At 45.4% G+C, this 25,153-nt stretch overlaps 1 protein-coding gene and 1 pseudogene across 1 annotated transcript; both read left to right on the plus strand.

Moving 5' to 3' along the window:
• The first annotated feature begins 1,339 nt into the window (after nucleotides 1–1,339).
• LOC124406818 lies at nucleotides 1,340–3,546 on the plus strand (annotated as a pseudogene).
• Nucleotides 3,547–4,180: 634 nt separating this feature from the next.
• Nucleotides 4,181–7,614, plus strand: LOC124406825 (putative sodium/calcium exchanger 7). Its single transcript, XM_046882452.1, has 11 exons — nucleotides 4,181–4,237; nucleotides 4,321–4,538; nucleotides 4,614–4,939; nucleotides 5,009–5,089; nucleotides 5,182–5,301; nucleotides 5,429–5,806; nucleotides 5,848–5,966; nucleotides 6,037–6,190; nucleotides 6,473–6,809; nucleotides 6,916–6,924; nucleotides 7,596–7,614. The coding sequence occupies exons 1-11, from the start codon at nucleotides 4,181–4,183 to the stop codon at nucleotides 7,612–7,614; spliced, it is 1,818 nt and encodes a 605-aa protein (XP_046738408.1).
• The last annotated feature ends 17,539 nt before the right edge of the window (nucleotides 7,615–25,153 follow it).

Here is a 25,153-nt window from a genome sequence, read left to right on the forward strand (position 1 = left end):
GTGTCTCGATCCAAGATTGTTGTTGCACCGATCCCGAGCCAATTAGCCGGGTTTATCGGAGAGCTTCGCCGACTCCAGGCAAGACCTGGGCATACCTTGTCAAGGTGGTTCGATTACCTTTTCGTCCAATCGACGCTTAATTGCATCCTTTCACCGCGCACCGCCCTCTCGCCTGCCCAACGACTCACTATTTTCGTATCTTCCACGGCGAGCTCAGCTGGGCCGAGTAATGACTTGATTTTAACTACGATTAATTAATTAAACGCCAGGAAATTATCAGTGAACCGTGTTCTCCGTGGTTCCCTGAAAATCTGGGTCCCATTATCGTTACGTCGCAAACTTGCCTAAATCCTGAGACAAGCGATTGCCACTCTTCTCCGTGGTTCCCCCGCCAGCTTCAAGTGCTCTAGTTTTTGTCAATAACACCCGAAACGAAAGTTTTTCTCCCGCTGGTGTGTATGAACGACGTCGTTGCACGCGGGGGTTGAAACGAGACCCCGGGAAAAGGGGACTTACCGAATTTGAACAAGAGTGGTGCGAAGCCCTTTCGTGGCTTGCCATCAATCTCCGGGGCGGCTAGTGACTGCCTCTAGACGTTCGCCTCTGAATTCTGACAATTTCTGAACGACGCCGTGACGCGTTACTCCGCAGAGTGACAATCTGCCCGCGTAAGGCTGTTGGTTGTTTAATCTTTGTTAAAGTGAATTGCTCCTTTGACGAAATTTTTCTGACTTCGAATCGGTATTTCGCTATTTTGATTCCCTCTCTTTCTCTCTCTCTCTCTCACTCGCTCATTTTTTGCGATTCCGTGGCAGGCTTTAATATATTCATGATGTGTTTCAGGATGCTCAGGGAATTTAATAGTATTCCTCGAATACCACAAATACGAACATAGGTATAGTATCTTGTCATTGTCATTGTTGTAATAACTAAGTAAACCCAAAAAATCCGTTGTAATCAATAAGCTGTTGAATACAGAATAAACAAATCATAAGTTGATATATATTATAAAGTCCGGTTCGTATTGAAATAAATTATCTGTAACATATCATTGGAGGGGTCAAACCACTGTAAAAATATAAAAAATTTAACAATTAGATAAGTTAATTTAAACATTATTAATGAATATAATAAGGAAATGAGTGACCTTTTTGTGGTCAAAATTGAGACATTTTTGTTCAAATACTAGAGAATTACAAAAAAATCAATATTTTCAAAATCACCTACGAGGTTTTGTAGCTATGATAATCTACGTTAAGTGATTTTTTCAAATTTTTTTCCAGATTCAAATTTGCACCAGTTACACTGCGGGCCACAGAATTCAACATGACTTAGGAAAATGGCTCAGTGTTGCAAGTTTTTCAATATATGCTAACAATAATTTTTTGTATTGTATATAAATATATGCCTAATGACTTGCGTAAATATTATTATTTCACTTACTTTTCTTCGATCTAAATAAGAATTGTAAAAGAAGTGCTTTCCGTTTGTTTTCACAATGGTTACCCCTTAATGAAATGAGATATCTATAAACATGTCTGTTTGAACAGTTGGCAGAAGCGGTGTTCCAACATATTAAAATAAATTATACATGAATCTACCAATAAGAGTTATTACACCTGGTATACCTTGTTGTTAAAGTACCTTCCGCTTCCAGCCAACTTTTATCCAAGGTAAGTTGTTTGCAATGTAAATGTTTCAGCGACGATTCGAAGATCCTGGCTATGATGCCGTTCCAATCCAAGAGTCATTACATCCCGTTCGAACCGCTCCTGAAAATGCTGGCAGAAAGAGAACACGAGCTTTGAGTCATCTCGCATTTTCCTCAAAAGGAGAAAATCCCGAACTTTACCGACGTTGACATTTCGGACAGCCTACCTTCGATGATCGGCTCGGTGGGCTTCAAACTCGTCCAGAACTTCAACGTTTGGCTGGACGCCAAGAATTTATGGACAAAGGCCGGTATTCGAGCATCCCGGGATTAAGGCGCTTCTGGATAATGACGAGCGGTTCGATCTGATGATCATCGAGATATTCGCAACCGATTGTTTCCTGGGCTTCGTGCAAAAATTCGGGACCTCCTTCGTCGGCATCGTTTCCAGCATCACCCTTCCCTGGTTACCCGACGCTTTGCCCAATCCTGACAATCCCAGCTACATTCCAAATTTTTTCAGTCCATACCCGGTTGGATGAGCTTCCTCGAGAGACTGATCAACATGGTTCACCTGTTGGCTTTCAAAATCGGCTACCGATTCTGCTCGGATTGGCCGAGCTACGAGATCGCCAAGTCTTACTTCAGCTTCGACCTCCAGTCTCTCGGCGTCCTCCGATCCAAGGTTGGTCTGGTTCTCGTAAACGCGCATCATTCCGTGACCAGTCCACGGGCCCTGGCACCTGGAGTGAAGGAAGTCGGCAGTATACACATTCCGAGCTCCGGTCCAGCCCAGCTCCCGAGGGATCTGAGGGAATATTTGGATTCGGCGGTGGAAGGAGTCGTCTATTTCAGCATGGGTTCCCAGCTGAATAGCACGACTTTTCCCTCTAAGAACATGGCCATTCTTCGAGAAGCGTTCGGTCAACTCCCGCAGCGCCTGCTATGGAAATGCGACGAACGGGAGATGCCGCAATTACCGAGGAACGTGAAATGCCTCAATTGGGCGCCGCAGCTCGCCGTTCTCTGTAAGCTTTCGCCCCCTTCGCCCTCCCGCCTAAACCATACCCACATACACATTTTATACCTGTATATATGCGGGCGGGTGTATGTATATGTAATCCAATCGATCCTGACCCTTTGAGAAATCTGCAAACTTTGATGTTGCCCGTCGGCCGACGATCCAATCAGCCGTGAGAATTGAAATTGCTGCCCCCAGCCACTCCTCGGCTATTCACGATGAATTCCATTTCTACTATTAATACGGATTATAGAACGTTTCTCCTTCTCCCTTGCAGGCCATACAAACGTTTGAGTTTTCTTCAGCCACGGGGGGCTCCTTGACATTCAGGTGGCCGTGTACTGCGGAGTTCCGATTCTTGGAATGCCACTTTTTGCAGACCAATTTGCCAACACAGTCCATTGCGTGGCGTAGGGCTACGCCTTGATTACGGACTTCTACAATTCGTCCCACGACTATGTCTACGAGAACTTGAAAAGATTGCTGACCGACAACAGGTGAAGTGAATCCAGATCTCGATGGCAATTTCCGATCGAGCTAGCCCCATGCGTCCACGACTTTTCTTACCCTGTTTTTCAGGTACGCCGAGCACGCCAGGCAAGCCTCGAGGAGATTTCGCGACCGGCCGCAGGCTCCACTTGAGGATGCCGTCTTCTGGGTCGAGTATCTTCTACGTCACGGGCTGAGAGCTCTCAGGACTGCAGCGTCCGAGCTAGTCTGGTATCAGTATCTACTCTTGGACGTTGTTGCCGGCGTATTATGTGCTTTGGCCTTCTTTTTCTGGATTCTTAATAAACTGCTGTGCGCGATTTTTCGTCGACAGAAATGTCAAGTCAGAGACAAGGAGAAAAAGAATTTGTGTGTTGCGCTGTAGTCCTGATAATCGTTGTTTTATGTTCAAATATTCTAACAAGAATATCTAGATGCCTGCAGTTCTCGGAGAAGTTGAGCCAAGACGGGGTGTGCGAACGATCGCAGCATCAGGGTGCTTTTTCCTACACGTGTACGTAGCTTTTTCTTCTACAACGTGATAGCTGGTTAGTTAGTAGAAAAAGTTTCTGCATAATTCTGTACTGTATCTTCTCTCGGTTCTATTATAAATGTGCAACTATGCAAAGGCAAAACACGAACCGGAAGTTCACTTTTCATTCCCCGCTGTCCCACTTTGCACCAACGCAATTCTCTACGAAATAATAAAATCAGTCTAAAAATCACAAAAATCTGTGGTAGTCAGACTCGTCTCTCGCAGTTCATAAATATCGACACGAAGCTATAGTGTTTTCTACCGGCAATGCGAGAACATTATGCACCTACAATTGAATCGAGTTAATGAAATTTTCACTTTGAAACGTTTGAGAAGTGAAACAAAGTACAGAGACAAGTTTTGTACATTCGTCGTTTATTGTTTTATTGGTATGTCGTCTGCGCGGCAATGATCTAGCCCAAAGGTAATAAGGTTAGGTTGTAGGTTGTAAATATCTGTGAAATTCGAGGAAAAATATTTTTAAATGGCCTCAGATCTTCCGCCGATTGTCGCCAGACATGGTGGTCTTGAGGTAGATGAGGTAAGAGTTCGTCGGTGGAAATAGTGTCTTTGGTACACGACTGTGACATCCACGAAAGCTCTCTTTTTCTGGAACTCTTTCAGGACGATTGCGGCTATGTGTGGCAAATCCCAGCCGCGGAAAGGTGCGAATGGACGAAGAAAACGTCGGACTGTCTTACGGACGCGGCAATACAGTACATACCTAGTTTGTTCTGCGAATTTTCATCGGAGCACACAGCATTAATCACTCTTGGAATTATTCTGTACATGTTGTGGCTCCTTTACTTGTTCCTCATCCTGGGAACTACCGCCGACAATTTGTAAGGGGTGGCATATAAGACGCGAAAGCGGGCCAGATCACATGCAGCCTGACTAAATTTTCCTTTCACAATCAGTTTTTGCCCTGCTCTAAGTATTATCGCCGAGGTAATGCACCTCTCGGACAACATCGCCGGGGTGACGATCCTCGCCTTTGGCAACGGAGCACCCGACATCTTTACAGCCCTCGTCGCGCCCGCCGAGGAGACGGTGGTCATGTTCAACGAGCTCATTGGCGCCGGGGTCTTTGTTACCACGGTTATAGCCGGTTCCATAGCCGTCGTCCAGCCGTTCAGAGTAAGGTTTCGCCCGTATATCCGCGACACGATGTTTTACATCGGTGCCGTGTGCTGGATAGCCTACGTTACAGGTGACGAGTCCGTCCACGTGTGGGAAGCCATGAGTACGTTCCTCTAACTATTTTTTCCGAACCCGCGAAACTGATCTTCTTCTTCTTCTTCGTTTTTCTAAGGTCTCATTTTCGTCTACATCGGATTTATCGTGGTTGTTGTCATGGGGCAGGTGATTGACAGCAGAAGAAACGTGACGGAAGGTTGGTATGACACAACTAACGATCCAGTCTCATCCCTGCAAATTCCGTCAGCCTTCGTGGCAGAAATGCCTCTAACTGAGCTCTGAATTCAGGTCGAATACCGAGCCTGTACGACCGAACCGTGCTGAAAACTTACTTGGATAATCGGGACGAAACTCTCATCCCACGGCTACCCACACGCGCCAAAGCTGTCGGATTACAATCAAAACTGGGTAAGTTCGAGGGCGAAACTATCCACTTCGATCATCGATTTGGAAGTAAGATTAAATGTACGGTCCGAAGAGGATCCTTCAGGCGCGAGGTTATTCTTACCATCTTGAATCCGTGGGTTACATTCAGACATCGTGTTGGACGTCGAGCGGAAGAATGTCTTGGCCAAGGACGATACGATGCAGGAAGCGAACGTCGACGAAGGTGCTTCTCGCCGACCCCACGGACTCTTTCGAGAATTCGTTTTTGACGTCTCCCCCATAAACATGGAGGACTGGTCGGAGGCTTCAAAGTTGTCGCGCGTTTACATAGTCCTTCGAGCGATCCCTATGGTCTTCCTCCAGTTCCTGATTCCCGTAGTGAATCAGACCGCGGCGAAACGAGGCTGGTCGAAGCTCCTCAACTGCACCCAGCTCTGCGTAACGCCCGTCGCCATTACCTTTCTATTCGGCGGTAATGATGATCTACTCTCAAAACGAAGGAGTCACGAGTCGAATGGAAGACCGAGTAATGAGCTAACCACGTGTATTTTGTCTTGAGGTATGCAGTTTGGTCGTACTCTATTGGACCCATTCCCTTGTACGGATTGGCTTTGGTGGTCGGGATCAGCACCGGGGTGTTCGCTTTCTTCGCAACTGATTTGGACAGAATTCCGAAGTATCACAACGTGAGGCATTATTAGCAACATCGTAAGTTGAAATGCCTTGAACAGAAGAGTCACTCTGTAATGAATTCAGGCATTCGCGTTCCTGGGATTCTTCGCAGCGATGGCAGTTGTATATTTGATAGCTCAGGAAGTCTACTCGGTTCTCCACACAATAGGGACCGCTTTGACAATATCCGACAGCACTTTAGGAATGATGTTTCTTGCATGGGGAAACAGCATCGGTGGTGAGTGAGAATAATTTTCAAGAATCTCTCCGGTCAGTTCATTGGAAATTTTCACCTTCATTCGCATTCTATTGGCGGCTCACTGGCCTCCTCTCGAGACGCTGGGAAGAAGGATTTGTGAGACGCGATCCAAGAAAAAGACAAAAAAAAAAAAGAGAAAGAAACACCCCAAGACAGATTCACTTCACCTTTCTCACAGCCATATTAGCATATAAATCCGTCAATGTTGACGTGGCGTCAGATCAAAGCGGAACGGAGCATTCAGTTTTATCATTGTTTCAGACCTCATATCAAACGTGGCGATAGCAAGACGGGGCTATCCGCGAATGGGGTTCGCCGCCTGTTTCGGAGGGCCGTTGTTCAACACCCTCCTGAGCATGGGTCTGACCTACGGACTCGCTGCGGCGAAACATGACAACCTGCGAACTCACGTAAGATCCAGCGCCATGGGCCCCGGGTGCATAGCCTTTCTGCTGTGCTCACTTATGGCCTCGGCCTTTTACCTTACCACAACCAGTTACCTCGCCCGACGATCCTACGGCTTCATGCTCTACAGCATTTACTTCATGTTTATGGTGATATGCATCCTTAGCGAGATTGGTTTCATTCACCCCCTGGGGTCAGATCACAGAGATGATTGAGGAGTACCTTTTTCAGGTTTATTGTAATAATTATGCGATACCTGTACGCGGAATGACGGTGTAGCGTACTATACAAATGTGCAGAATAGATGGGTAGAAAGTAGATGACCGTGATGATAAGAAGCTTGGAATAAAATTCGAATGACATCTTGTGATTTTGAACTTACGTATTTCCACAATTCACGTCGAATCTGCAACGAGGCTGAAGCTAGCAGCCAGAATTAGCCGCCAAACGTTCTGATGTTCATTCGAATAAGGCAGTGAAGTCCGAAAATCTAAATTCTGTGTAGTACCTTGAACTCCGAATATTTTTATAGAATTCTGAGGATAAAACTGAACTGTATTTTTCTATTTCCAAAAATTTCAACACGTTTGGCTGCTAACTCTGGCTGCTAGCTTCGGCTTCGTGAATTTGCAACGTTATACGTTTTGTAGCCGCACTGCCCACTCCGTACGTGACACCTGCACTCCGATGTTCCGTTGAAATGAAAAGTTTACCCACTATTCATTTATTCGTTGTCCATTTGATTGAACCTCTCGCTACGTACCTAAACAAGCACACAAATCCTCCCCTTTTGGTATTTATATAAGCATATAACAACGATTGACGCTATTCTTTACAATCTTTTCGCGAGGATTCAACAGCGAATATCTGTTTCTACCGCAGTTGCCGATGAGTAAGGCACATCGAGTTTATAGTATCACACTGTATAGGTTTTAAGTTTCACGGAGTTACATTCATGTGATTATCACTGCATTTGAAGGGCTAGTGTTCAGGCCTAATGGTTTCTGCTTATCTTTAAATTTGCCAAATTTTTCGTGACTTCCACAATTCGCCCCTAGTCTGCGGATGTATTTGAAGCATAAACGTTATCTCTATAGACGTAAATCTGCCGGAGGGTAGATTTTTGTTTTATTCTCTATTAACGGAAATCTGTTCACGGTCCGTTTGAAACGGTCAAACATCTGTATTCCCTCCGCAGGTATTTTGCATTTGCCTTTATGAGTTTAAATACGATGGCAGGTTGTCGAAATGGATGGGATAAAATTAAATCCGCGTGTCAAAGTTTGAAGGACGGATCCCCCTGATCCACGTTCTGAATTTGACGCAATTAACAAACCTCGAAATGGTGGGCGATGGATGGAAAGTTGAACGAGTGAGGGAATACAAACTTCGGAGTAGAGAGATGCTGTTGAAAAGTTTTCAGGTTATACGAGGATGGTAGGTGGCTGGGCGAGTGCCGTTATCGGTACCACTTCGCCAAATAGACGTAGGTATACCAGTCGTACAGACATGGGTGCAGTTTGATGGAAAAAGTTTTTTCCTTTCGTACGATGGAATGGCGAAGTGCTCGTCTATCTACGGTAAACACTTCTCGCAAGCTTGAGAATAAATTTTTACCAAGATTTTATGCCCCTTCTCGTACCAGGTTGGGGGAGTTGTTCGACCCCGGATTGGTCGAAAATGAATCTGATTCGTGAGCCGCCGTGAAGCGGCGCGTATTCCTTAGGGTTGGCAACGAGTAACTGATGCTGGACTTCGCGAATTTAAGAGCCTGCAGCAGGGCGAGGATCTCGCTGCAGATTCGCGTCAGCAGCAACGGCCGCCCCGGAAGTTTATGAGTCAGCTCGATGCCGCCTCCCTAGCTGCACGTATTCGACGTAGATCGCAGCATCGTGTGTATCACACGAGTATTCCGCGTTTCCATGCGGATGGTTCGGCGCGGCCGTTAAGGGGGCCGCAATATTCGGAAACCGCTGACGCGGCCCTTCTCTCATCTCTTTGTCAGGTTCTTGCGGCCCGGCGTTGAATTGGCGATCGGCGTCGTCGTCGGACATTGAATATCATACCTACTCCATTATACGCGCACGTCAGCCGAAACTCGAAACTCGAGTCATTCCCGTCTCCGTCGCCCTCCTAGAGCCGCGGGAAATTTATTCGGATCTGAAACCGAACGATTGCATTCAAGATCAGGCGGAAGTAAAAAAAGTTGCTGGGATAAAAACGAAAAACTCGGTTCATCTGGGCTGGTAGTGAAAATTTCATCCCGACTATTTCCCTCGTGATATTAATGACGAATGTTTAGAGTATACTTAGTTTTTTTTACTGCCTCGGTAAAAGTCGGGATGGGTATCGGTAAACATCGATCGGTCGATGGAAAATGGTGAAATAGGAATGGAATCGCGGGGCTTTAGGGGCAAATTGCATCGCAAAATTGAACTAAAATCGTGAACAGCCGTTGGTACTTTGTACGGTTCGTCAGGCAGGGGGATACATTACACCTACACATGAGTAGGGACGCGGGTATGTGCAACATCAATGGGCAACGCCAATTTAATTTTCGACCTCGATAAACAACGAATGCCGTTCCTGCTGCTGCACGGACTCTAAAAATCTATTATATTTATAGAAAATTGGAGCGTAAAGCACGAGTCGAAATAGTAAAACAAGCTGAACGGCGTGGCGGTGGCCGCGTGTTCGGTGGCTCGGAAAAATTGGCAAACAAATTGCACGAGCGAAGATATCGGGGCACCGGGCTCCGGCCGTGCAAAAAGACAAATGGATAATATCGGACATTGCCTGTCGTAAATTTGATCGGGAACTACTGGTCCGCGCCGTTGCAGTGCAGCGGTTTGCAGTCTCTGCCCCTGCAGATACAGGTATATATATATGTGTATATATATATGCATATGCCGTTTGATATTACGCGTAGCTATCCTGGCAGCCGCCAGCCACCGTTATCCCGGATATTCCAAAGCTTTCATCCCGTCAGCACGCCGCCGTGTCTCTTCGAATTTCTCAGCTGCGTATTTAACGCGTACGTACGACCGACGTCGGGAAGAATCTAAACGTGCTTTGCAAGTCCTTAAGCGTCGAGTGAAATTGTTGATGGAAAACCGGCATAAGCAGAGAAGAAGAGAACGATTAGAAAAAAGATGTATCGATGCAACTGTAAACTGAAATTTTCTACCAATACCGAATCTGTATTTTCGTCATTTATCAACGTCAGTTGCCGCTGCTACGCTTAAAGTTGTGCATTAATTGTGTGATAGGCAGCTGGATAGGGTAATAATTCACGTAGCAGTAGCTGAGAGGATAAGGTGCGTACCTATATACGTAGGTATAGCCAAGATTTAGTTGGTTGGAAACATGATTCGGTCCAGTTTGCAGCGAGGAAAATTTTTCTATCACTTTTTACGAGTATTTTATTCGGTAAGCTTTTAAAATTGATGGTTCGATATGATCCAGCGCTTTTCCTTTTTCCTCCCCCCCCCCCCCCCGCCCCGCCCCTTCATCCCTATCGTTTCCCCCTTTAAGTTTGATACTCTGCCTGGAAATATATAATACATACCTATATAATATATCGAAATCTGATAGAATATATTACAAGTGTGAGATATTACGGGGCTCGTATTACTACGAGAGAAGCGAAATTGGAAATAACGGAACAATGATAAATCTCGGATTTATATACGTGTTTTCGAGCGGCACCTTTGTCGTGATTTACGTTCCAGTTCTTGCGAAAGTCTTTATTGAATCGCCTCCTTTTGCCTCCGTAACAAGAGAGCAAGAAAATCGAGGATAGGTATATAATGTATACACGGTTCCGCAGTGTGCTTTCATTTTTCTCCGGTACGCTACACAGCGATCGTGAAACGAGATTAAAACCGATTTACAATGCCACCCACCGAATTTATCACGAGAGTAACAAAAGACTGGACCACCCCTTCGAATCCTTACGCTGTAACCGTTTAAATAGAAGACGCCGAAGAATTAACACTGAATTAATACCTTGCAGTTCACATTTCAATTTATGCTTTCGCCTGTCACTTTATTCAATCTTACAACATACATTTCTTTTTTACTAAACAAAGTCTAGTCAGATTTTCTTCTAAACCATGAGTCAATACATAACAAGTTTATAACAATGAAAATCGAAAAGCCATCTAGGAAAACGAGATCTGCAAACAACATTCATCGATTTTACATCTAGAAATAAAGGTTTGAACAATTTTTTTTGAGTGTAGTTTACACTTTGTGTCTTCAATAATAAGTATTTGACTTTTTTTTGTTTGTTTGTTTGATTGTTTTCTTTCGTTAAGGGAAAATTTCCTAAAAATCAACAATAACCGTTACAATACATCACGCCTTGTAAAGATGCGGTGAAAATTGCGAAAAGCAGGAAGAGGGACTCGGTGCAAAGAATGCCCGGTGACCTGCATTCCTTTTTATGCAGCGTCTCTCTTGCTCCCTCCCTCTCTCTCATCCCTCTTTCCACGTTGAGTTAGCCGGTTCTCGCGTCACGTTTCCACGACTCTGCCAATGTAAGCAGCAATTCGCGGTCCTCAAAGCTCGCTCCCGAGCTCCGCCCTCGAACACATTGGCCAGGAAAACCTTCTACATACCCTCTGGGTGGTAGGTACGTCGGGTAGAACCTCGGTCTATTTACGCGGGTGTATTACCATCGCGAACCGCCGAGCAACGTACGTTTGAAACCAGCTACACGCCTGGTGGGCGCTAAGCAGGCCTCGAATATGAATTCTAGGTAACGATCGTACCATTCGTATAGTAGTTAAACAACCCTGGTTCTCCATACAGATATCCACACCGATATTTGCCGACACTTAGCCAAGATACAAACCTTTTTTCAGAATTCAATTAAAAAAGGATTGCGTCTTGGCTAGGTGTCGGTAAGTGTCGGTATGGAAATCTGCATCCAGAATCGGCGTTGTATACCTACTTTGTTTGCACTGCGCACACCAAATTCCCAGCTGAGCACTCGGCCTGACACCCATTTCGATCCCTGCTATCCCCCTTCCGTCGCAATACCGTTTTTCACCCGACCATCCAAGCCATGCACATGGCACGTTGTACTTACTTACTCTGGGGATCTCGATCTTTACAACATCGCTTAGTTACGAAGGATAAGCTTCCTCTGCAATCGCTCATGGCCATGACCCCGTTTATTATGTACGATTGTCACCGTGATGTGATACGCGATTCCCAGAGCCTCGGTTCGGGGACACCGAGTAGGTATACAGACTTGGTTAGCATGTCAAAGATGGAGAGCGTCAGCAGTGCAGAGTATGTAATATATCGCTGAGTGTGTCATGTGTGTGCTCGGTTGCTGAGATACCTACTCGGCTGTGGTGCCAGGGTCGACTGTAAAGTCGTGTTGTACCCGACATCCAGAGGTGCTCGAGGATTCTTGGCGCGCCGCACGGCAGCGGGTACGCAGCTTTCGACTACCGTCGTCAAAACGGAGAGGTGCTTTCGTTGGAACACTCCGCGAGAACTAGAACTCGGGGACGATTCGCTCGCTGTGTATACTTGTAATTACAGCTGACTTTCATCTCTCTGTTTGTACTATCTTTCTACCTCCACCAGGCTGCAGTATCTTTTTTCATTCATTTTTGCGCCCTGCATTCCGTGGACCGCGAATCGTTAAGGACGAACCGTTACTCCTACACACCCAAGCGAGATGAATTACTTGACATGAATTCTCGAGCATGAAGTAGGTTTCCTTTTCGTTTAGCTACTATCAAGCCTTGAGGCGTTAAAAAACTCGGCGTGCACTTTGGCCCAGATGTTGTTAATGAGAGAATCCGCCTCGACAACATCGCGAGGGAATTTCGCGTTATAGTCGGCCAGTAGCTAGTAGGAGCTGGTGAGCGAAGGCGTCTAATTGATGGCCGATACTTAGTCGACCCGCGAGGGTTTCGCACGGATCAAGTGGACCCGGGACAAAGCTCAGATCGTCGAGGACACGGATCCTTCTCGTAGAACGTGACGTTGTCATTAGTCGGCGGAATCGCCCGAGCGAACGCTTCCTCTGCTCGAGTTACGGATGTGAAGGCAAGGTGTCCGCCATTCGACAGCCATCCACGACACCTTGCGTGTGCTCCAGTTCCTTGAATTCCAAGACGTGGAACAAGACGTTTCCTCATCCGAGCTTGTCGACACCCCTCGATTTACTGCCGTCCCTACCACAGGCACGATGCAGTATCGATTCGTTGCAGACGAATTGACGAACTGATCAATCTAAGCCTATCGATCGAGCAATACGGCGTGTAGGTACCTACTGAGCAACATTGAAGATCCTGTATTCGATCTTGATACAGCATTTCCGCATTTCGCGTTGCTCGAATAACCGGGGTAACGACTCTCCCGGGCTTGAATCCCGATGGTTCCAGGACAATCCCTGTACTGCAGTTTCAGCGCAGAGTTATAGGGATCCCAGATTTACGCTGGCAGTTGGCTCTCGCTAATGTAATGAGATTAGATACAACTGTCGATACATCGGCATACGTGCGTATACGGGGCGCAGGTGTGTAGGGACGGAAAGCCGCCCCTGTGCGATCGGACCAAACGAATGGCTGCAGCGGACGCTTTTCGTCCATTTGCACAGTCGCGCGTCATCATTTTATTTTTCAAGCGCAATCGTCCGTACCCGAGGGAAAATTGAACCTGTGCCCCTGGCTGCAGGGTAAACCGTACACTAGGTGTAGAAAATTTTCACCCCACCCGTTGTTTTTCGCTGCATCTCTGCACGTTCACGCTGTTCAAACTCTGAAACTTGGTTACCTTCCGTACCTGCGAGACTTTTCATTATAAGGTTGTATATGGAGGATGTAGTTATGTGTAACGATCGGAGAATCGCGCTGCTGTGGGAATATGTCTAGCAATATATCGTAAACATTCTCGAAGCAAAGTGTAATATTAGAAAAGCAGCTCAAGTTCTTTCAGAAACTTCTCCGCAGGATGCGTCAGCGGAGCTTATTGTGATCGGAACGAGTCTGTGGGAGTAAATCCTAACGGGGCATAACGGAAGTCAACAAAGGGTGTCTCAGGATCGACTCGGTGGACGGTCGGCGATGCCCTCCGCGTTTTCCTAGCTGCACGGATGCCGCCCATAGAATGCCGATGCACGATCGGAGCCAGCAGCCAGCCATACGCCGTAATGGACTGGCTTGAGTGGATGTCTGCGGAATATTCCCCAAAGAAAAAAGGGGAAAAAGACGAGAGGAAGAGGAAAAAGGAGAAATAGAGAGAAAGAGAGAGAGAGAGAAAGAGAGGAAAAATAAAACTACCCACCGGGGGCAAACGGGCGGAGTTGGCTCGATGCGTGACAGGTTTTTTGATAGATATTTTCCACGGGATTGCCGGCTGATCTATGGCCTATACTCTCCGGACTCCGTCAGCTCCCCTGCAGCGTGTGCGCCTGTTAGTATTTATTGCGTCCGTTCGCCTGTAGATACGTACTTCTGTAATACTAGTCGATGCTATTCTACATTCGGAGTTTATCGTTAGAAATCGGAACGAATATCGGAGGTTGCTTTTTTGCATTCGAGGTGATGGAAAAAATTAGCCGGTTCGGAAGTGATTTTTCTTTGAGATTTCTTTTTTCTAATTGCAATGCTATAGCAAACATCAGCGAAGATATAAGATAAGGCGCCGGGATTATCGACGCAGGCGAATCTCGTTTTGGGAGGTTCATATGGGGAACCATTTCAACTCCGATATTTTCGAAAGAAATAGCTGCGCACACCTGCGGGCTTCGGCGAGAAGATTTTGTCACGAGGTTGTTATCCGGGCATGTTGATTCAGAAACGTACTCATCCCTCCCAGTGACCCATCGTACAAACTTTCGCGAAGTCCCACGAACGGTCAAGGGCCTTCAAACGAGGAAAACTTAAGGGCTGAACGACAGCCGCTGACTAATAATGAGGTGCGCTAAATCCTCATGCTACGAGTATAAGACTAAGTTTTTGAACAGAAGTGCTGCAGATGTATTTGAGATTTTTAAATTAATACTTGAAAAACTCGGTGCGCGCTCGAGTGGTTCACGCTAACGAGGTTCTACCGCACGAGGCAATGTGTTCTTCTCAAAACACAGCGATATTTTCCTTCTCGAATTCGACAAGCCCGCATTTCGCATAGAAATGCGAATGCAAATCATGAGCCGAGACGGCTGGTGCAGCAAAAGTCAGAAGGGGGCGAGTAAACAGGCTTGAACATCCAGGATCAGCCTCTCTGCGCCTGTCGCTTCCGGTAAGCTGTTGCACCGCGTTGTGCATATAAGCCGACGCGCTATAACGTCGTGGAAACAAAGATTTACCGCTGCGCAAAAGAGAGCGCCAAGTGCGGAGGAAAAAACTTTCAGGCTTTCGAGAGGCATTCGAGCGAAATCTCGAACGACGCAGGTAATCGTATGTGAATATTATTATTGCACCGATGCAGGTGCAGAAGAAGGATTTGCCCTTGCCTTCTGCCGGAGCTTGCAGCCAGTCTCGCTGAGGTTGAATTTTTTATTGATCTTGATTTTGAACGGCCAAATGCGATGGGGGGCGAGTGGGAAACGACGAGGTTGAGTTTACTCCGGTAAACACTTTTGAGGGAGGAATAAATTTTATTTAGAAATCGGTAGAACGAACTTGAAGCTTCGCTGCGTTTTTACGGGTCGTGAATTGGTTGTCCTTATTTAGGACGGAGGGAGAAAGTAAGAAGACGTAATTATTTCTTAATTATTCTTTGCGTTTCGTATACGTATGCGTGAGTAGGTATATAGCTACGTCAGGCTGGAGACATATAAATTTGTTTGTGCCCAGCGACCCGCAGGTTTGTGTGTAGCTCCGTCCGCCCGCCTGCCCAACTCGTTATGAATGCACATAACTTAGCGTCTTTTTTAATCACAATGTATTGCCGTGAGAATTAATTCAAATTAACGAATCTTTTGTGAGCGAGAAATGAGAGGGGAGATGGTGAACAGGGAAAGCTAGAAAGGACGACGGTAAAAAGTTACTTTTTACGAGTTACCATAAAAGCTTTTCAACCGTTTCTTACCGTTCAAGAATCCGACGAATGCTAATTATTTACCGTGCGAAAATAATCCATTCAAATTATTTTACGCCCAGGCCACGTGTCGGATGAACAATTAGCCAAGATTGTCACTCGAGTATTTTAAACTTTTGATTTATTGCCAGAGACGTTTTCACTCCCTCCAATCCGTTGGCGAGCTTTTCTTGTGTAATAAATCGCCACCGAAGAGTTTCGCCAGTCTAGATAATCCCCAGTCGGTGAAAAGTTTCTTGAAAGATTATGATGCATCGTCAGAGATTAACCTCGCAGTATTGAAACAGGTGGTCGTCTCGGGGAGATTTCCATCAGGAATGAAGAAGGTAAGAACAGCTTTTTACGAAAAGTGCTAACCGTATTTTTCAGGGACTTGGACAAATTGGATTCAAACAGAGTTTTCGGTTTCGTCGTCATTATTTGCGTGTAAAATAGTTATCAACGTTTGATCCGCAGGAAATCGCTGGACTCGGTTGTATTACGTAACGGGAAATTAATATTATGCATGCAAATTATATTCCGGGGACTGCTGATATTATTTAAATTATACGGGACATCTTAAATCTTAATTAAATCACATTCGCAGCTGTTACGCGACTGGTAGCCACAAAACTCGGTAACATGATATTAACGCTGCTAATGACAAATCCAACCTGCCCCTCGGCCAACTGCCCTAATTACGCCAGATTCACGTCACGCTGTCAAGCTCCGTTCGATTTTCGGCGAAATTTCCATCGACGAGCGACGTCTCGTTTTCTACTTCTCTTCGGCGTGCTTCGCTGAAATCCGATTGTGAACGACTGATTACAGATCAGTCCGGGATTTTACGGTTGTTACGATGGGGCGAAAATTTTGCCAGAATTTCGGAACGACCGATAGTTCCGGAGTTACAGTAAATGCATAAGCTATGAGAGTTCCGAATATAGTTTCAGTTACCGACGGTTCTTAGCGAAGACTCATACCTTATCGGGCTGAAACGATGGTAAGGCAGAGCAAATTGCCGGTAAAGTAGAGTGACGAAATGATCCGATGATCGATAAACCGAGCCAGAGTGGAAGTATCCGACTCTCGAAGATCCTAGAAAAAGATTTGTTCCTTGGCAAAGAAGCGTCGGTAACGGAATCTGTACGTACAATTCTCATAGCTTATCTACTACACTACGTCAAGCATTAACGCCGTGCATTTTTCAAAGCTCGCATGATACGGGCGTTCGATTAAGTTTGAAAAGCGGAAATTGATCCGGGAAAATTAACGGAAAAAATTTGAATAAAAACAGTGTGCAATTGTGTGACCGGGATACGGGATCGCGTGGGAGGATCACGATACGCCACACCACGGATGTCGACGGTCGCCAGGTTCACAAGTGGAAATCCAAATGAAATCTTGGAAATCCCTCGCATGCATTTCGCACGGTTATTCGAGATACGGATCAATTTTCTGAACGCAACGTCGACGAAGATGGCGAACGATGAAATGAAACGGAATAAGACGGTATAAAATGAAATCTCTTATTGTTTCCGGATGTCAGGTTTATTATTGTTTTCTTATATTCCGCGCGGCTACGTCAAGTTTATAATACGTTTCTGCATCCGTTGAAGACGCGACGATGCCTCGAACGAAAATTCACGTCGTTCTTCCTTTTCACCATGCTGGATGAAATAAGAACGCCGTCCACTTTCGGGAATAAATTATGTGGCAAGTTTTATGGCGCTGGGTAAAAAGTGATAAGGATAACGGCAGCTCGGCCAAATGCCATGCCAGAGAACATCGTCAAGGCGCGTAGCCTTGCGTGGATAGTAAATGAAATTCCTTCTTGTATCACTGGACATCTGGCCGAGGCCCCTTTCTCGGCCCTACGCATTTTCCTGGAATGCCATTAAAAAGGTAATATCGTGGATGGCGAGGATGCGCAGCGACTTGGTTGTACTTACAGGTTGTACCTTCTTATATTCCGACCCCCGATGGTCCGTGTTTCGGAACTCTCGTTGATCAGTGATGCGGATGAACCATGAAACGTATTTTCAACATCAGCTGCAACGATGCCAAGTAACGAAGGGAATCTGCGCGTCAAAGTACCGTCGATCTTTAAACAGTAATTTCTTTCTGCGAAAGAGCTGAGATCGAGGTTAAAGCATGATAAAGTTACTGTAAAGATTCAGGTTTAATCTAGGTAAAGATCGTTCAAAATTGTCGAAAAATATCGTTGGAAAATTATGGATGGAAATAAGAAAAGTGATAAAAATAGTAAGTTGAGAAGAAAGAAGTTTTCTTTGGTCAGCCTTTTCGTCCATATAGGTAGCTTTATGTGGTGAACCAGGTTATATGCATACAGGCATGTATAAAAGCTGGAGAAATAGGGCGTATAACCGATGGTCGTGGCCTCGCGGTCCCTTGTAAGCGTTATCACAGTGTCGCGACCCAGCGCTAACATACATACACGTATAACCCATGTACACATACACTGGGTTAGGAATTCCAGACATATTTGCGGAGAGGTCGAGGTCACTTAACCGACACTTATTCGAGGCGATCACAGTCGGCCGTTTTCTCGGCGTCCCGTTTGCCTGATATCGTTTTTTGAGTGCCAATAATACACAGGTCCAGTGATATTTCCAGCCAGGAAGTCGGCTGCTCGCCGGATTGGATCTCTCAAGGTGCGGTGGAACGATTCGGAGAATCGTCCCTCGCAAACGGGCCTCATCATCCAAGATCGTTGAAGACTTTTCTCTTTTTCCACAGAGCATCCGGACTCGAGTTCTGTCGCAATGTCGGCCTGCGGGAGCTCGAGTCGATTGGAAAATCGAAAGGTACGTATGTAAGTTTTGCATATTGTATTCTCGAGTATTCCGATGGGTATATTCGTATAATAAGTGTATCGGAAAACGGGATCCACGCGTATTACGTACGCGGGGCTGGCCGACGCGGGTTTTCCGAACGATCAAAATAATAAAAATAATAAAGGCAGGCCGGGCGGATTCCGCCCTTTCGCATAATATAGAAATTTCTATGCGAAACTCACGCTTCCGTTGGCGGAAGGGCGCGTGATCCCGGAAAAGAGTCAGCCGAACCTTTCGCATTTCTCGAGGACGATTGCAAGGAAAGCGGAGAGGAGGGCAGGTACGCGTTCCTATTTTGACAGGATGCCGTCGGGAAAAGAAAATATCGAGGGGGGCGGGAGCTGCGGTACCTACCCTGGGACAGCATTAAAATATATCGAACTCTGACGATGCGGCGGTGGCGTGAAAATATCGCGACAGGACCTAAATAAATACGAACAAGCCTCGAGGAAGGCTTTCGACTCGATTTCATTCCCGTCGTCGCGAGTCTGCTACGAATCGTGATTCGCGTCCTGGCTGACCGTGGCTACCGATCATCCGTCGGAATCGTCGACGGTGCATGGAAAAGGGCGAATTTTTTCGCAAGGTGCCCGTCGAGCGTCGCGTCGCTTCGATCCAGCCCCGCGTGCAAGCGGCTCGGGTTTAAAATTGAGTTTTATCTCTTAGGTTTATGGTTATTGAAAGAACTGTTCCGAAAGCTAACTTGGCAACGGGGTGTCGTAACGTAAATCCTACCGGTGATAGATACGGGAGGAGTGAGACGGTGTTGGTGCCCCGATATCGAGCCTATATCTGTCTTTTATGCGACTACGGTTAAACTTTGAACTTTCGACCGCGCCTTCGCCTGATTCTAGAACCCACCCCTTACGCGACCCCATCGAAAAACACACCCCGAGCTCCGAGTATTAGGAATAAAGGGCCGCGGAAATCTCCGGTCATGCGGTGATCATCGAGGTTTCATTGACGCCTCAGCGTCATCGATCTAACCAATGATTGATTATAAGTAGCAATCGACATACTGGGAGAAAAAAACGAACGAGATTACAGTTTCTATGAGAATGTTTACATGCGGTACGATTCACTGTGAAAACACTTGTCCTACAATTATTATAAAATGTCGATCACGTGTATCCCCTTCAGGCAAGTAAATTTCTTCTCTCGGTGCAACAGGATCGTCGGTGATAACGAACGTCGAAAAAGAAAGATTCATCATGTCCCGGGGATCATTTCCGTTGATTTTTTTCCACGTCATAGTTCCGGGAGTCGGTTCACAGTGAACCTTTGTCCATGTTGTCGCAGCCCTTGATTATCGTCGCGGCCGCGTTTCACGGATATGCGGAGCGTGTGATCAAAGGACGAAGCACGCAGCGATTTCCAAGGGAATGAGAGAGAAAATTATGTTTTTATTTCATATTATCCATTTTACATTAAGGGGAGACTGAAGATCGAACTCGAATCGGATCACGGTATACCTATAAGCTGAATTTAGATGAAAAAATCTCAGAACCGGATATCACACAAGGACGATTATCGGCGGGGTATCGGACAGCTGCAAGAAGGACCTGCGGACGCCGCGCTGGCATAATTCTTCTCTTCTGGATCAGGTTGATCCTTCCGTAGCTCGCAGAAATCCTCGTGTCGTTGATCACTTACGGCGGGTGTACAACCACTTCCGAGGGTCCCGGCTCTCCGGCTTTTTCTCCATTTCCCGCCTTCCTCTCGCCCCCCCCCCCCCCCTACCCCCCCCCCACAGGGCTGCGACGTGTCTTTATGGGCATACACCCTTTGCGAGAAATTACTGCGTGTTCCTCGACGCCCGTGGATGCGAGGCCGAGCAAGAATCCGCGGCCTTCTTTACGGCTAAGTGTATAGCGAGAGCTTTTGCCGGGAGATGGGAGTAATTTATACGGTCTGGGAGGCAGGCGGGCTTCTCCGAGGCTTTTCGACATATTTAGAATTCAAGATTTTCTCAGAGAAGGCTTTAGCCCCGATCCTTTTAGTGCCGAGAGAGAAAAAGGTCTTTCAATCTGTCGCCATAAAGCCCTACGAGGTCAAATTTTTTTGCTGCAATATTTCTTCTTCACTTATAATTTTTTTCTTATTTGTTTTTTTTTTTCTTTTTTTTCTATTCCTGTTTTCATTTTCTTTCTCTTCTTTTCTTATTCCAAAGAGATTTGCTAACTTATCAAACTGCATAATGTATCTCATGGGTGCTGAATCGAGGACTACAGGTACCTGCACAAGGTATACGAACATTTGATCCTCGGATAAATACTTGATCAGCGAGTTCAGCCCGGGTCTTTGGCGACCCTTTTCCCATCCAGTCGGCCGACAGCTAGACGGGCAAACATCGGGTCCTTGAGTGTCTGTAAAAGATCGCCCGCACAGATCCTCCTGGGATAATAACGAGCAGGTAGGATAAAAAATTAGTCAATCGCTACGTACCGCGTGTCTTGCCTTCGGCATTTTTCCTTCTTGCCAAAACAATATTACGTATATCTATAATCTTTAGTATACATTAGAGTGGTCCTCAAGAGGGTTGTTTTTTTAATTTTTATACCCCGAGACGTTTGAACGCTTTCAAATTAATAATATAAAAAAATATCAGAAAATTTCATCTGTCTGCATAAACTCTAAGATAATTCGAAGCATCTTATGGAAATGAAATGGGAAAAACTCTTCTCGCTCTTTGAAGTTTTATAAGTCGTACTTTTTAACAGAATTGAACGTTCTACAAAAAAACTCTGATGCATAAAATTCATAAATACAAGCGTTCGAATGTTGATTAACGAATTTGATTAAGCTTTGAACGTTAATTAACTTGAACTCTTTCATTCGCGAATACCATGTAACTTTTCTGTAGCACGTTCAATTCTCTATAAAAATATAAATTTTCCATTATTTTCAGTATATTCGCCAGAGACTCGAGAAATTTCAAAGATCGAAAAAGTTTGTCCATATTATTTCCATAAGATGTTTCAATCGCAAAGCGGACTACCTTGGAGTTGATGCAGAAAGCTCAAATTGTTAGGGAATTATTTTATTATTAATTTGAAAGCGTTCAAGTCCCTAGAAGCATAAAAATTAAAAAACAACCCTATTAGTATAAATACACCGAATTACATTCAGACGTAAACTTTTTCCAATTGTATAACGTTGACCGCGGAACATGATCAAGTAATAATTATATACCGACAGGGGAGTTGCTGATTTGACGAGTGATTATTGTTCTCCCAAAATCAAATTCCCGAATCCAGCAATCGAAAATAGAACATCCTGAAATGTGCACTGGAATAATCGAGTAAAATCTGCCTTGGTTTGCAGCGAAGCTGTAGGCACGACGTTGAATAACGATCCGCGGTCCGAGCTGCAGGGCAAAACGTGCAGGCGAGCGGTGGTGAGGGGGGGAGGGGGAGGGGGGAGGGGGGAGGCACCGAATTATTAAATTGCATTCACCCGAAAAATTGATGGGCACTCGATTCCGGTTGATCGGGTTTAGAGAATCAATTCACTGTCAATAATCTGGACGACATGCGACAGCTCTTCTATATTAGGTATACAAGGGTTTGTTATTGCGAGGCAATTTCGATGTCCCGAACGTGCGAACTTTAATCTAGCGAAATTTTCCTTAACAATTATGCAGAATGTTGTGTATAGTTATGCATTACGTCTGCATTGTTATCGAATTGCATCGAGGATATCCGGAGGATATAATATCGGATCTCTCGAAGTGAATAGTACGATTGGAAGACGCGTAGGTCACGATAACGAATAGTTTGGATCTCGTTTAATTGAAACTTATTCAATTTCAGCTGATCCGATGAGCTTAGCTATAAAGAAACGCCATATTTTTCCTATCTGCCATTCGTCTCCTGCAACTTTCCGCTTCAGAGGTTAACCGGATTTACTCCGGTGGGAATTTCTAACCGAAGTTGAAAGTCGTCGATCTCCGTGCTCGCCGAATCGCGTGGAATGAAAAAGAAAAAACACACCAGACCCAATGACTGGAATTCTGATTTTTGGATTATTGGTTAAAAAAAAAAAAATGAAAGACTCATTAATTTTAGCTGTTTTTTCATCCTTCACACTCTTGCTTTGCAAATTAGTTTGATTTTTGCCAGGACGCAGTTTTTCAGGATCCACTAGCGTGATCGCAATTCCAAGCGAGTCCCAGACTGACACCTTATTTTGAGTCGGGTCAACCTGACTGATCGTGAGATTCGGCCAATTACTGGGGCCCTTATTACAGCCCTGAGGGAGAACCGAGGCGGGCATGTGGGGATTAAATCAATCAATAAAACACGGCTAACTGATGCCGGAGGGAAGGAAAACCCGGGGGAATTCGGGAAGGGTGCGGGGTGATCCGGGCGCTGATAACGCTTTGCGAACTTGGAGGATGGATGGCTTAACGTGGCGGTCGGATCAACCGGGGCGCTGCAGGCCAGTCGAGGCTCCTCAGGAAGAGCCAATCTCGATAAACTGAGTATAGGGATAGGAGGTGAAACAGAAACTCAGATATCGAGACGCGCGCGAAGGGAGCTGAGATAAATGGACAGACGCGACGGCGGCTGCTGATTCAGGAAAACAAGAAAGACGTTGTTGCCTGCCTGCACGGCGAATCGCGGGACGAGAACGAGCATCGCAGAAATGAAAGAGGCCGAATTCCGCGAATGGCGAATGCGAATTGTGACGAACTCTTCCGCCTTCCGACCAGGCGTGTTCAACGATCGGGTGTTCAACCTGTGCGATTTATGCCCTGCTTCTTACTTCCGGGATCATTTGTCAATCCTTTGTGTATGTGTATATATGTATATTAAATTGGGTCGGGGTTGAAAATCTGAATTTGAAATGTTGCGAAAGCGCTGAATTCCGAATTTTTTGGTGGCGTAACTTAAAGCGATGATATTAAACATTGAGGAAATTTAACATCAAAGTTCCGGAGGTGCAAGGATCCGATATGGTAAAATGGCGAAAGGGCGTAATTCCGACAAGTCAAAGTTCCGAAAGTGCGAAGATGAGAAAATTTAGAAATCTGAAACAACGAAATCCCGATTGATTGAAGATTGGACGTAAAGTTTCAACCCTTTGATCTTTCTTCGTGTTGAATTATCGATACTTACTGAATTTTCGTCTATCGAAACTTTATTTTTCGTAATTTTACTTCGAGTTTCGTCACCAAACAATTGTCGGAATTAGGCGCATTTCGAACTTTTAAAATTCGTAATTTCAAACCCACCCCATATATTATATCCACTGCATGCAAATTTGACCGAGCGCAGATTTTCATCGTACCTAAACAAAATTGACGAGCAGGCGAATGTATAAAAAAAAAAACAAGAAATAATATCTCTGCGAATAAATTGCATCGCGTCTGCATATTACGGCACGTACGTACCTACATTTACAAATCGCCAAGGGATCAACTTTTTCGATCGGAAGTCGATCAAAGCGTGACACGTACGGATGTGAAATATCTTGGAAAGGCTGCAGGAATACGTACGTATGTATATAGGTGTACAACAATTTTGATTTACTGTCGGGGGTGCAAGCCGCACGGGTGGATTTATCTGTCGGGGAGAGGGAAGGAAGCACGAATCGCGGTGGAGCGGGCATGGCCGTATAACTTACGGCCGCCCCGCATGAACGACCTTTTTGAAATGCAGTCGAATCAGCGGGAAGCTCGTTGCACGCGAGCTTGCGGCTTTATCTGAGGTACCAGGTCACCGGTTTTCACTGTCGCGAGACCGTCGATGGAGCGGAACAATCTCACCCCTCGTGGTTTCCGGCGACCTTTTCGCCGCGGGGCTCGACACCGTTTCCTTCTCGCGTTTGGAAGAGCCCGATCATCGCAATTGCGGTTTGTGCTTGTTGAGACTTTGCGTTACAAGAAAATTAAGGGATTCTGCGATAATAAAGTATGTACTTAAATGCAGTGAAACGTATATAATATTCGAGAAAATGGATGCTCTCAAGTTAACGTCTAGAGAAATACTATTCTACACAATTGCGGTTGCCGCAGCAACTACTCAAGGGGTTGCCCTGTTCGATTTCCATCTTGCCGTACATATCTCCAGATATCGAAGTCCACGTGATTCAAACACAAAAAGGACTGAGAGCCCCATTATATACACAATTCTGAACAAAAAGACTGTAATAAATTTTCATTTGATGCAACGACAAAGAAATGGCACGAAAACTACAAAATCGCAATAGTAAATTCGTAGTTTTCGTGCAATTTCTTTATTTCTGTATCAAATAAAAATGAATTCATGACTTTTTGTTCAGAATTGTGTATAGAATGGGGCGGTTAACCCGTTTTTGTGTTTAAAATACGACGTCTTTAATCTCCAGGACATCCCCTTAAGTAATTCGTCTATTTGTAATATTTCCTCGTTCAAATCTCCAGGGTGAGAAGATATATACCTTCGTTAGACCATATCATCTACCTATATCCGTATCTTCCTGCACGCGGATTGAGGTAATTTTGATTGCGATAGAGCGACGCAGGGCGAATTTCACAACGCTAAATGGACTGTGTATAATAAATTATCTACGGGGTGTAAAAACGTCGTTGCAAACTTGTCCTCGGGTTGGCCACGCAGCTTTGATCCGTCGGGAAAGGGTCAAAGGG

This window comes from Diprion similis, chromosome 1 (assembly GCF_021155765.1).
Source record: "Diprion similis isolate iyDipSimi1 chromosome 1, iyDipSimi1.1, whole genome shotgun sequence".
NCBI lineage: Eukaryota > Metazoa > Arthropoda > Insecta > Hymenoptera > Diprionidae > Diprion > Diprion similis.

Bases quoted from the DNA above. Each gene is read 5' to 3' on its own strand.
- LOC124406825 (XM_046882452.1), top strand. From the start codon at position 4,181: ATGGCCTCAGATCTTCCGCCGATTGTCGCCAGACATGGTGGTCTTGAG. The intron at 5,807-5,847 runs GTAATGAGCTAA...TGAGGTATGCAG, and splicing joins CGAGTCGAATGGAAGACCGA to TTTGGTCGTACTCTATTGGA. The intron at 6,191-6,472 runs GTGAGTGAGAAT...TCATTGTTTCAG, and splicing joins ATGGGGAAACAGCATCGGTG to ACCTCATATCAAACGTGGCG.